The sequence below is a fragment of the Colletes latitarsis genome, chromosome 10, assembly GCF_051014445.1.
Source record: "Colletes latitarsis isolate SP2378_abdomen chromosome 10, iyColLati1, whole genome shotgun sequence".
Classification (NCBI taxonomy): Eukaryota; Metazoa; Arthropoda; class Insecta; order Hymenoptera; family Colletidae; genus Colletes; species Colletes latitarsis.
The window spans coordinates 10,663,763-10,677,886 of record NC_135143.1 but is presented as its reverse complement, the minus strand read 5'-3'; the positions used below and the strand labels follow the sequence as shown (position 1 = coordinate 10,677,886).

The following is a 14,124-nucleotide window of genomic DNA, read 5'->3' as shown; positions in this document are numbered from 1 at the left end:
GTCCGAACTGAAACGAAGCATAAAAAATTTTTTAATTTTTTGAACGAAAAAAACCACATTATAATAAACGTAAATTAAGATTTATTTATACGCATTCTAGAAAGGATGCATGATTTGTATATCTAGAGAAAACACTATTTGATTTCCTGTGGGCGGCAGATAGGCGTATAGAACAACGATGTTATTTAGAACTTATTTTCGGTTCTACAACTGCACGTGATGTCGGTTGCATCGATGATACATTTCCTGGATGTTTTGGATCACTTTCAATGAAAGTTCTTGGTAACACAATTATACATATATAATTTTTACCAAACCTTAGCGTAATTCATTCCAAAATAATTGATTTTATTTGAGACGATATATTTCCACTCGAGGCTACGCATTAACAGTGATATTGTAATAGAAAATGTATTTTGTTAAAAGAAAACAATTTATTAACACGATAGTGTCACATTTTATTAGACCAATTGCAAATCAATAGTATTCATGTATACTCGCCTTTTATTTACGGAGTTATATCGAAGAGGGGGTAAAACCAGTACCCAAAAATATGTCATAATAAAGTTCACAAAGAATGACCTCTCTTCTGGTCGTACTATGATTTCCGACCAACCCTAGTATCGTTCGCTGACGACCAATTATTACGCGTGAAAATTAATCGTACGTCATAGCGGATTGCGTCGACGATCCTCGCGAGGACCGGTGTGGTGAATAACGAGGGTGAACAAACGACGTCGTCGAGGCGATATTTTGGTCCGTTGGGCAGCACAATGTCCGCGTCAGCCTTCGTCGGTCCATCTTTATCCGCGGTTCATCAATAATTCGGAAGCGAACGTTGTCGATGGCAACGCGTGGCGCACGGCCCGAGAACATTCTGAGCGCGCGGATCCTACGGAAACGGGCCAAACGGAGCGAGCAGAACGGAGAAAGAGAAGGGAACATCGGAGGATGGAAATAATCCGAAGGTGGAACGTAGACGGATCCGTGTGCTGGATAGATGTGGGAGAGGGGCATAAGAATTGTACACGGTGGATAGAAGAGAGCCGCGGTTCGTCTCGCTTGCTCGATAAGCGAAAGAAAAAGGAGAAGAGTCAGCAACGGTGGTCCGCGTGCCGCCGTTGGGTCGGGTCGGGTTAGATTGGGTTGGGTTGCGTGGGGTTGGTTAGTCGGGCGGTGGGAGGACGGGTGATTGGTAGGTGGCTGGGTGGCGTGCTGACGTCATTGTAGCGGCATCATCGGCCGCGTGGGCCAATAGGGACGCTCACTCGAGCCAGGTCCATCGATCCGCCGGCTGCTGTCGTGTGTGTCCCGGGTTATGACGTCCGCGAGTGACGTCATCGTTAGCGCCGTTCGCCGTTCGCCGCCGTCGCTACACACGCTACGGTTTTAATATAGCGGAGGAACGCGCGCGATCCGGACTCAGTTACGCGGCGGCCGGCCACCCGTGCGAGAGTGTGTCGCTTTCTTGCTAAACGTCCGTGCTGTTTTTTTTTCTCTCTCACGTCTATCCACGCTCTCTTGTCCACTTCTCTCGACTCTTTCTCCGTCCGGTGATTTCGCTCTTCCGCGTGCAGCGATCGCGTAACCGTCACGGCTGGTCGTGGAACGCGCGTCCAGTGAGAAAACTTGGGATTACACGCGAGGAAGAAAACCCAGTGGTGTAGCCAAGGACGTTTGTGTTTGAGTTTCGCGTGATACCAACGGGAGAGAGGGAGGCTACCGCGTTGGAGCGCGCGTGGTTCCGCGTACGGGACTCGGTGTGTCTCGTGCTACGTTGCCCGACCGCTTCCTGCTGACCGTGCTCAACAGACAGAGGAGGTTCGAAACTCGGGAACCGAGCACGCGGATCGCGGAGCGCGTCAGCTGATCGCTACACAGGCTCGATTTTAAAGAGACGCGTACGACGAGAACCGAGCAGAGACGCGATGTCGACGGAGGAACGGTAAACCGGAAGTTCGGCGACGTACGGGATCAGGAGTCTGCATGCGAGTGCCCAGGGCAGAACTGTTCGGGCTCCTTGATGGAGCGCTGACCTCCGAAGACGTCAGGAAGGCTTCGTCTAGCCCTACAACGACTCACACAGGTCGGTGATACACGTGTGTCGTCATCGCTTCTGTTTCTGTTTCCATGTGTTGTGGGTGAGTTGTGTGTGTGCGCCTTTCGGGTGGATCGTAGAGCACGTACGTTTCGTTTCTTGTCCCGCTTCACGATTTTTTGCCCCGCGTCGATAATGATACAGTCGAGAAATTCCACGTTCCGCTGATTGGTACAACCGGCGTTTACAGGTCCGTGAGAATTATCGACTGCGAGCTTTCGTCGACGCGGTTCCCTGGTTTCATCCCCTTTCACTTTCACCCGTCCGTTCATCGTCGACTTCTCGTCCACCTTATTTTCGCGTCACGGACACATACATCATCATCGAAGGTATCGTTAGAAACTGAAGAAAATCGGTCCTGTCGCGGTACGGCCGCCAGTACCACGTGTAAACGTTTCACGTAATCGGTCGTCCGATTAGCGTTCTACCGGTCGGTGCGAGAAAGGCCCACCGTGAACGAGGCGAAAGGGATAGAAAAAGCGCGAGATCGTTCCGTGACGATGGTCGCGATCGCCGCGGCCGTCGATCGTCCGCGCGCGGTCGTTTAAAGAGACACGTCGAGATAGCCAGGCCCCGTTTGCCCGACTGGTTGGTGAATGAGACGAGCAAAAACGAGGCGCGAGAGTGCTGATCGTACGTGCGATGCGTACCGTCGAGGATACGGCCACGGAAGCAGCCGCGGCCGGTGCCGCGACCACCCACCAGCGTGCCACGACCGGCAGGCATCTACTCGTCGATCACAATCACGATCGCGATCACGATCAACGAGATCGATCGACGACGATCCATCTGCCGACTACACCGTACCACCAGGTCACCATCGCGGCGGACACCAACAACAACCATGACCATCATCGGAACCTCGAGCATCACGCTACGCAACGCCACGATCATTGGAACAAGTGTAAGTCAGTCATAAAAAAAAAAAAAATTGCAAAGACTTTGGGACCGTCCTGTATAGTTTACCATCGTGTACGAAGGATTGCACATGCTCGCTGATGGCTGTCAGGTTGTAGTTAAAGGTGGTGGTGGTGGTGATGGTGGTGGTGACGGTGGAAATGGATCGACCGACGCGAAGAGTCCTTCGGGTGATCTTGTTTTGACCGAATCCTACGTTTGGTCACTCGAGCGATGCACTTTTCTTTTCGTCCATTTCATGGGTGGAATCGTATCGAGTAGAATTCGTCACGGTACGAGTTTTTAATCGATCGCGTTTCCGTAGCTGCGACCGAGAGCCAGGCGAGAGCCGCGAGTCTGGTAGCTTGTTAAATTTGTGAAAGTTTTGCACGCGGACGAACGGGGCTGAGGTTTTGGCCGAAAAATGGCGGGACATTTCGAAACGACGCCAGCTATCGAAAACGAACGAATTTGTAACTTTTTATTCCGGGTAACCTGTTCCATGAATTTTATTTTATCGGGTTAATCGTCCTTCGATGTTTATAGGATACTTTATATTGGAATAATTTAAAACATAGCGAGGAACTGTCGAACTTTCGTTAAATAAATCGAAACATAAAATAAACAATACTTACTGTCTAAATATGTGCCGCGTAGTATTATTTAATTTTATGTTTCAACTTGTATAAACGAAGCTCTCAAAATTAGCTCTTCCTCGGTAGTTAAAGTAGAACAGGGATGCATAAAGCACGGCTCTTTCGTTCGATATATACGGTTCAGAAAATTCAAAAGTCACAACTAAAAATATACTGTCACGAATGAAAATCAAAATGGTAAACTTATGATATATATGTTCAAGGCTTAAAATTGAAGATTTTTATATACTACTTTATTTTAGGATATTTGCGTAGAAAATGTTATTTATTTCGTTTCGCTAATTACTGCATCGAGTGCCTTAATGGTAACTTTCGATCGATGGATCATTTAGTCTCGCGACTGTGATCGCCCCTTAATTTGCCCGTCTTTATTCTATCAACAATAATTACAGAGACCTTTAAACGGTCTCGAACCGGCAGAAGACCGAAAGACAATAGCGTGCGCGACGAAGTCGCGTGCGTTCTCGCTGGATAACGAAAAAGGTTAATGGGCATGGCATTAAAACAGAAAGAGCGAGCAAAAAGCGGAGATGAGGTGCGAACGATAGAGCGAAGGGACGATTTCTCCCCTCTCGACGTTTCACCTTAGCCAATCGATTTGAGCCGCGAAAAAGGATGTAAAGGTTGCGACTCTGCGATTGGCTTGGAACTCGCTTTGAACGCAACGGTACACTGATTCTTACAAAAACAGCGATTGTAACTGACGCTCGGTTTTCGCATTTCCTATCACTTTCCACGGACATTTCGCTGTCATTTGCCTTCATTCCGCAACGATTCCATCGATCACCATGCACCATCATCGTCGTCGTAACCGATCGAAAATGGAAAAATAAAAAAGATGCGCGTCACTTTTAACGGAGAGGAAGCGTTTCGGTGCCGGGTCGTTTCGACGAGCTTAAATTATTCATCCGCGCCCGTTTTCCTCCGGACCCCCAGCGACAGATTCCATATTCGAGCACGGGAACACGTTCGATCGGGCATAGCCGTTCCGATAGGACTCTTTACAGGTGTAATCGGCACGTTAAGGTAAATATAGTCTGGCAGTCGGCCGAGTGCAAGGCAGGCGTTTCTTTTCCGCGTGCATAGTTGGCCCGCACGAGACCTGCCCGCGCAGGAAAGAAGAGAGCACGAGAACGAACAAATATAACCGGACGGTGGAGCGAGTGCAGGTGCGGTCACCGGTTCTGCTGCATTGTGGTCGAGGAACCCGGTGGCCCGTGCGCTCGAATTGCGAAAACCGATTGTCAGGTTCGCGAGAGTAACGGCCGTGACAATGGTAAATCAACGGCTTATGACTTCCGCGCGTTAAACAGCGGGCCTGGTTTCTGTCGCGGTGCCCCGTTAAGTCCTGGCGTTTCGCTATCGATAGTCGATCGGCTGTCAGTCTGACCGTTACGTGGGCACGTGATTGCGATATACGCCGGGTTTCGACGCGGGGAGCAGAAAAAGAAAATGCACTCGACGACTGGGAGCCGGCCCGGGGGAAGGGATAGCGCTGATAAAGATATCGGTCGCGAGATCTGAACGGTCCCCGGGTAGCAGTCTCGATCGGCGTCGCGGCGAGAGCTTCGGGAACGCGGTCTTTCTCACCGTGGAAAACCGGCGAGCGGACGCCATCGACGATCCCGTTTGCAAAAGTGCACGATAAGGCCATAATCGTGGTTCTAGTTAAAGTTTCACGGCGGAGGATATCATTTTAGTCTCTACGGGGGGACGAAAATTGCTTTGCACGAAGCAAAAATTTTTACTGTCGATCGACGATGTCACCCTGTTTGGGAAATTTAATTATTAATATCATTTACAATTTTAATCGTTACCTCCCGTGCTCTGATTACGAAATAATCCAGTTCGTGTTGGAATTCACGTTCGAATTTAGGATTATTATTTCGATTTTAGAGTTCTACGTAATGCGATCAATTTGTTATTTAAACCATTTACACGCGTTCCAAAAGTTTTGCTTTGAAATTAATAAAAGAAGCTAAAGTTATAAAATATTTTGGAGAGCGTCGAGCTTGCCGTCTGGCAAATGTAAAGGGACCGAGTGTCGCGTCGACAAAATCGATAATTTGTTTTTGTATTCTTTGAAAGTTTTAACCAATCAAGAACATGCATCTAAAGTTTCATTTTGATAGTCGAAAAAATAACAAAGTACCAACATATTCTCGAGAGTGTTTCAGTTTCCTCTAGCGCACTGGTTGGCAGATTTTATCGCGTTTACCTCGAAAGTGGGTTTTTTCGAACTGGCTGTCAAAATTTGTGGCGTACATTCCGATATACACTGTTTATCGTCGGATCGCGACCTCGTTTCTCGTTTGTTTTCATTTTATATAAAAGTAACGAACAAATATTGAAAGAACCATTTTGTTATAAATTATCTATCCTACGGAAAGCTACAATCAGACGATAACGATAATATTGCAAATTATCGTGCCATAACAATTTTTTTCGTCGATGTTCCGAGTGGTCGTAAAGCGAGTATTTCTTAATAATTCTTTTTAAATTGTCTCCCTGAAGAATCTCTAACGTGCCAATAGATTGCAATATAAAAATAATTATCGAAATCAAATGTATATTGCAAAAGTGACCTTACCTCCCAGTCTGGTGTCCTGATATTCTCCGTCGAAACGTTACCAGAATTCTAATCAAAAGGTTTAAACAAACATAGGATAACAGATCGAATATTCGATTGCAAATCAATACGAAGAGTTGAAAAATAGAAAGAAAGAATTGAATTGTAATATTTACAGTAATTAACATTTTCTAGTTTGCATTTGCCTTTTTAGGTGGTACATAAAGATTCGATAGAATTACTTATACGTGTTAAAAAAAAACTTTTTCCGAAATTTATCGTTTTTTCAGTTGTTCGTTGTCGTAACCCTTTAATAAGCCTCTGTGTAATCGCGTGGTGGACGTCTCACGACGCAAGTAGTTAGCTGCAATCAGACTCGGACATTAGCGGGACGTGCATCGAGTCAGCCGTCTGAGCTGGCACGTCTCTAACTACTTAATTCTTTTTAAACGCTCGACACACCGTGCGCGCGCCATTCCCCTGCTTGATCGGCATGCGCAATCGACGATAAAATCTTCGTCCATTATTGCGCGAAATAATGAAGTATAATTCATTTTATTACGAATAATTATCGTACCGGTAACACGGAATATAAGATGTGGGTCACGAAGATCATGAGGTAACGGAGTAATGTCGGGTAATGCGTAATATCGGGTTGCTGCCACAAGACGGGAATTAGGTTCATGGGCGCCTCGCCTACAGAATTGGACCCTGTATTTACTAGCTTTATTTACCCCAATTTTCGGATCCATCGTTTTCATAATTTTACCATATTTTTTAAAGATACAGCGAGTCACTTTTCGCGAATATTTATTCCAGACACGCGTTTCGCAATATTGTTTTCCCTTCTTATGCGAATCTGCCTCGTTTGAAATCAATATTTTATCGATTAAAATTATACATATTTTTATTTATAGAATCGATTCGATCCGAAAGATTAAACGGCGAATCTCGTTTTCGGACATTTGAGCACTAGCTTCGTCTTTTCCAAACGTCTGATAAACGTCAGACAGACGAAAATATCTTCGGCTGGCCTTCTTTATAGCCGGTAGACGAGACATACGCCGTGGATTGTTTTTAAGATCCTACCAGACGAAACTCGCGTTACGATCTAACGTTATAACTTCATAAAGTGCAGGTTGCACATTTGCGCGACGAACGACGTCGGTTAAGTGGACAAGAGAATAGTCGAGATCGTTCGTAAAATTGAATAGTATTTTGACGGCAAGTGCCCGTGGGACGTGCAGCGCTTCCTAGAGGCCAATTGCATTGTTTTACTGGGCAAACTAAATATACGTACGAGGCGGGCGATCCGCGGCTACTTGGCCGGGACACAAAGACGGCTAAAGAAACGACGAAGACGCCGTGCATCACGTGCCGTTACACTTTTCACGTTTTCGACATGCTAGTACGATGAACGACCGACGATTCATCGTGTCCACATCGCGACGTCTCGTCTAACAACGTACGCACCTTGGGAATGCAAATTCGTAAACGACAGCCGTCGCGACGTCCCTTAATAATCAGTTGATTCACTCTGTCTGTTTTCGTGTCAACAGTCTTCGTTAATAACATCGCGGATGCGCTGGATTCGTCGCATTATGTCTTTCGAAGTATTAATACAACATTGGATCCTAGTTTTTTCTTTATTAGCAATTTTTCTATTACTCAAATCGTATTAGAAATATTGCACAATATTTTGCAGTTTATTCTACTGTACGTAATTAACATTCTACTTTAACATTGGCTTTTCACGATAAATAATTTCTGAGTGCAAAGAATGAGAATTTACTTTGTACATTTTGTGATATTAAAACTTGCCTTTTTTAATATAAAATTTAAATTAAATTGGGCATATATTATATTACGTTATGAAATAATCATATGCATAGGAATATTACCTATTGCATAGTATTTTTTAAAACAAAATATTTCCAAGTGTTGTATTTGTTAAAGAAACAAATATAACATTTCGATCGTGTTTAAAATCGTAACGAAGAAACGACTTGGATACTTGTGTACTAAAATGTGTGTATAACTGTTATTAAACTTTGTAACGAGCAATATAACATTTCGATCGCTTAAGAAATTTAAAAACGAGTAGGGGGATAAAATTAAAAATGAAAGGAATTCATTGTATTAATGATTATAACGTATGGAGTCTTCACACGGCCCGATCTATAGCGCGTGGGCGTACGGCTCTGAACCTGTAACTGGATGGCGCTGGGCGGAAGTGTATTATGTTTTCCGCGTCCCGATACTCGATACACGTATACCGCCCATAACTATCGACTATGCGTGCGGTACGTGAAAATTAAAAAAATAATAATAACAATAGTCTACCCATTAAAATGACAGGACTGTACGTACAATAAGAAAGAAGCGTAGTAATTACATAGATGAACACGAAAAGTAATTAACTATCAATAGTAAATTCCAGATGGGCTAGGGGGGCGTTCGCCCCCTTGGTGTTACGTAATCCTAAACAAATACATTTATCCATTCTCTTTACATTACATTTGTATAAATTACTAATTACTAAGAACGCGATTATTCGTTCTAATAAATAATACACCTCTTTTCAAGCAAGGCTTTTGGATCTGCCGCTGTCAACTACGTCATGTTTTATCGTATTTTCTCTATTATTGTACATGTATATTAAAGAACGTTGCACGTTTCAAAACCTCAATTGATGAAGTCGCAACTGCACAACAAAAAATATTAATTTCAAGTACGATGATCTATGGTTTCTTAACATCTACTGCGAGGAATTGCATTCCTCTGCAGTACCATGCTGGGGTCTTTGGATGCAAAATACTCCGCTCGTCTGCATTTGATGTCATCATCATTGTTGAATCATCGTACGATCGAAAAGCATGCCGTTGCTCGAAAGAAACGATTCTCGAAGCAAGGCTTGAACTATATACATAACTGTAACTTCTGTTTTATTATATCCTCGATATTTTTAAATGCTCTCGGTCCGAAAATACGAAGAAACTCGCGACAAAATTCTGCACGTACGTACGCTGGGCTCTTGTTTTGTATTTACAATTCTATTTGAAGGAGATAATCGTAATCGAATCGGATCGAAAGTATCCTCAAAGGCGTCGACATCAAGGCGTCGAATCGGAGGTAACCGATGACAGGTTGTTGCTCGAAACGGTGCTCGATCGCGGCGTTGTGTTTTTCATGAAGCTGCGGTTTTGCGTGGGCGGGAATGGCCCGTTGTTTCCGACGAGAGACACGCGATCAGGAAACGAACGGAGACCACCGCCGGGGCCGAAGGAACGGGGGTGGAAATACACAGCGCAGAGTGGGCGGGCCACTCGATTCATATTGCATAAATGTTATACCGCTTCTTCAATTATGTATTGGTTCCCGCGCGGTGATTCGAGCGACGAAACCTTCGTCGAACGCAAACGTTTACGAGAGGAACGCGCGCCTCGAACCACTCGCCCGCAAGACAAGGAGAATTCCCGTTGCAATCACGATTAATTGTAAACCGCTGCTCGTCGATAAACGTCGATCGATCGCGCGTTGCGCAACGTCGAAATTGCTCGTCGCGCGCATGTCTGGCGGCGCGAAGAAACGTTCAAAAAATCGACCAAAACGGCGGAAACACATTTTCCATAAATTGTCGATTTCGTTAAAATTCAACTGCAATCGGTGACTGGGTTTATTCCAGTTTTATTAAAAACAATATTCCATCACACGTGGATACGAAATGCTTCGGTTTGCAAAATTAATTTTTGCGAACTCGGGCTTCATACTTAGATAAATACAGTTTAAAAGAGTATCGTTACCGATATTGAAAATAAAAAATAGGAAACCACCAAATGTAAGAAACTACCCCTATACGATCGTAAACGGAAATCCATATATCTAGTATCGTTATTGGTTAAAAATTGATTTCAAGCGTTTCGTAATTGAATGTTTGCGTTAGTTTTCGGTGATCGTGGTTTTGTTGTGCGACGATTGTAAAATACTGGCGGACGCAGCCTCAGCGCCCCGGCGAAAACCTGATTGCGCTTCTGGCGGGGAACGCGAGAGATTACTCGAGCCGCGTAATGAGATTGTGACTCGCGCATAATGACTTTGGAATCGATAAGTGACGTTGATGCATATGAACGCGCGTGCCAGCGGTGAAAGGGTCAGTAGTCAGACGGTGGCGCTATAAATACCGGGAGGACTTAATTCGTCGTGTTTCAGCACCGGTTGATTAACGTCGGATATATCGATCGACACGGCGCGTTCGTTCGATTTCGATGGATACGAGAAACGGTGACGGACCGCGGGTCGGGGAAATGGAAAGGAAAGAAGTAACGGTTTTCGCGTTACGCGATGCATGCGACGTCGTCTTCGACGTCGGCGGTCGCATGCCCGTGGGGCTTATGGTAATTCGGGCGAACCGAGTAAAAATGTGTAACGCGGCCGGCTGACGCACGGCCTTGTTTCACCTGAAATAGATTTCAACCGCGGAAACGTATTCCTCGCGCGAGTTTTGACACGCGCCACGCGGCGATAATTTCCATCCGTCGTCGATCGATCGTGGGATCGATTCCGATATTCGGGGAAATTCGCAGCCAATAATTCGGGCTCCGCCCACGTTTAACAATAACAGCTTATCGATCGATGGCATACGCCGCGAGCGTAGTGTCTATTTGGGAAATATAGCCTAATAGCTGACTAATAGACTTCCTTTTTACGCATTCGCCAAGGAAGAAGAGTCACAGGCATGTTATGGGAAACTAGAAAACTTGTTACTGGTTCCGACTGTGGAACGTAAATGAGAAAATTATTTAGTAATATAATAGTATATGACGAATGTGTCTCGCTTCAAAATTCTAACTAAATCAACGATGTTGAAACCCGCCTCTGCTGTACGAAAAATAAACCTGCCAGAACAACGTTCATTCTAAGAATCATCACCGTAGACAGCCAAGCAAAGCTCGCTCGTCGAAGGGTTAACAATTATTTAACCCTAGTATACCAACATTTTACTAAATAATTTTTGTTTTTATCACAAGACGACGTATACGTCTTAACACTCGACCAATAGTAAAAATACATAATTAGAGGAAAGATTGATATTCATAAATTTTTCAATAACACCATTGTTACTATAATGGTTTGAAGTAGTTAACGCCATATGGAACATACAAAAATAATTTGCATTAAACATGCACGCATTAAAAATTATATGAAAAATGCATTAAACATGTTTATACAACTCACCTTATCTGGTGTAAGTAATATTTCAACATAATACGTAAACCACGTAAAATGCAGTCAACGTGTTAATTTTCTAATATCTCTGGGATAACCAATAACAATATTGATGAAAAATTCGGCCCATAGAGGGTTAACGTATGTTTTGTTCCCGTGTCTCGTGGTTGCAAGAGGGAAACGCGATTTCCCGTCGCGCGTCAGAATCGTTGCGCAGCTGTACGTAAACGCGCCTTGAAAAATCACCGGCGTCGACTATAACCGGGTACGACTGCGTCACAAGAGATGCAATCCGTTGTGCGATTTGCATAGCCGAGTGTCTATTTAATCGATCAGAGTCCACGTTACCTGTGAAAGAATACACATAGGACGGCCGGAAGGTGCGCGGGTATTCCCTCACGGTGCGCTGGGTTCATTCAAACTTGACGCACGAGCGGACGGTTCCGCGCGCAAACTCCGCGGTCGCCGCGACGCTGCCAGGCTCCGGCATTAATTCTGACGTCATCACGCCGCCCCCGTCCGTCATCGACCGACCGACGGCATTACGACGTCACGCGTACCGCCAAGGACGACGCTATTTCGGGCGTTATGCATTGCCGTCCTCGTCGCCGTCTTCGCCACCTCCTTCGACGTTGCGGCCGTCGTGGTCGTCGTTGGCGACGGACACTGTCGATACCGTCGGAAGTTTCGTTTCAGTTTTCGCGACGCGTATTCCTACGTTCAGCGTCACCGGCGCGCTGCTCTGGCCAGCAACGTCGACCGTCGTGCCCACGCGGCGCAATTTCGTCGCGAGTTTACACGGAATCGGGCTGCGACCGTTCCGTTTCGGTCTGACGTTCGAACGATGACGCGATGAACGTGGAACGATTCCCGCGAACTCCGCGCGCCGCTACCAAAGTTTCGAGTGCTCGCGAAAGTTTTCGCCGACCGTGGGGCGATACCAAGTCGATGGAGTTTCCACGCGTCCCGCGTGTCGACTGACACGAGGAACACCGGCGATTCCTTCACGATAAATCTAGCCCCCGGATGGCCCGTTTGCTCGAAATGAGGTAACAGATAGCTCCTATCGATTCGCGGGTCTATTTCGAACCCCCATTTTTCCTATCGATTCCCGTAGAACGGTCCCGAGTACATTGTTGGCATTGGCGGTTCGAGGCTGCCTGAAAATTCTAGGCTCGACGGTGAAATTGTTGATCAACAGTCGAACGCGATACTCTCGATATTTCTGTCCACGCACCCCCTCGTCGTCGCTACAGTAATAAAAATCGATCGGATCCGATCAATTACTTTAACCCAGTTTATCGTTGTGACTCTGCTGTTGCTTTGTTTGCGATAACGCCCGCGATTCATGGTGCACGAAACAACGACAGATACGTCGAAATCTGTTGCGAGCGCCGATCGCGATAGGAAATAATTATCGATCTGTCGAAAGTTTGGCGAACAGATCTATCGCACGCGATATTTCCTTCCTATTTTATGCCCTATATTTTTTTCAATATTCGTAACGAGTAACGAGTATCTCTGTTAATGGTCAACGAAAGATTAATTGTTCAACGTTCGATAGTATCTTGCTATTCTCAAGTATGCTAGCTTCTACAAATTATAAAATTATAAAATAGCAAGCAAATATTATTTATTTCATAGTATTCGTAGAAAAAATAACAAAACTTGCAGTATCTAGATGATCTAGATCTATAAAGTTTCAGAGAAAATAATTTATTTTATTTTTATTTATTCAATAAACGGGTAGTCTCAATTAATATAAAAAGTAGTAGAACATGATAATCAAAGTAAGGTTAGAAAGGTAATTTTAAAGAAGTTTAAATACACGGTTTTTGAATGATGCAATAGTTCCCATAAAAAATTTCTAAATAAGTGGAAATAGGAGTTCGCGATCAGACAAAGACGATCGAGTGGATTTATCGCTTCAAATCTAATTTTTGGGTTCTCCGGTTGATAATTAGCAGCATTAATTTAACATTGAAGTTAGATGATGTATGACAAATTGAGCATCGTGCCATAATCATTTAACACACGATTGGTTTTAACTAATCTGTAATGGCGTATTCCTAGATAATCTTCTACGCAGAAATTGATTTTCTCGAGCAAATTGCATTCGATACGCGTTCCGTTAGGCGCGATAAGGTTCTTATAAACGAAAAGTAACCGTTCATTCACGAGGAGTGGCGCATTCTGGTCGCGACCTTGGGACGCGGGCGTCACGTGGCGTCCGTAATTTTTGCGAAGGTGTCACGGACGCGTCGTCGTGCAATCCGTTTCCGGGAAACGCCATCGAAACCAAACAATGGAGAACAACGACGAGCGATGGTACTAATACCATACCGATCATAAAGTACCATTTTATATTACTCGTACAAAAGTATCGAAACGAGCAAAAAATGGTTGCCTTTTGCCAAACAATAAAGAACACAATTTATCGATTTATCGTTGCTTTACGATCGAATATGGAAAAAAATATTATCCTTGCACCAAACGATGCAGAATTTTTTTTTAACATATAAAAATGGTAAAAAAACTGAAGTTGCATATTTGCTGCAGGGTAATAAATTTTGTACTCGTTGTCTATAATTCCTAAAAACTATGGTGGAAACTCGATACCGATTACACGAGATTTACCTCTGTCTGTATCTTCTATCGAGTACATCTGATATCGAATT

General features: G+C 44.6%; 1 protein-coding gene across 5 annotated transcripts in view; it reads left to right on the top strand.

Annotated features, from left to right (window-relative positions):
- The first annotated feature begins 1,384 nt into the window (after positions 1 to 1,384).
- Hr38 (Hormone receptor-like in 38) overlaps positions 1,385 to 14,124 on the top strand; it is an 83,554-nt gene continuing 70,814 nt past the window's right edge. For 2 of the 5 annotated variants that reach the window (XR_013080396.1, XM_076774365.1), the window contains exon 1: positions 2,126 to 3,002. Coding sequence is in view for 3 of the 5 variants with exons in the window: in XM_076774365.1 (XP_076630480.1) it covers positions 2,741 to 3,002 (262 nt within the window). In the remaining 2 variants the exon portion in view is untranslated. Of the gene's footprint in view, positions 2,087 to 2,124; positions 3,003 to 11,838; positions 12,496 to 14,124 lie in introns of those variants that run through there. The other 3 variants (XM_076774368.1, XM_076774366.1, XM_076774369.1) reach the window with 3 other exon arrangements.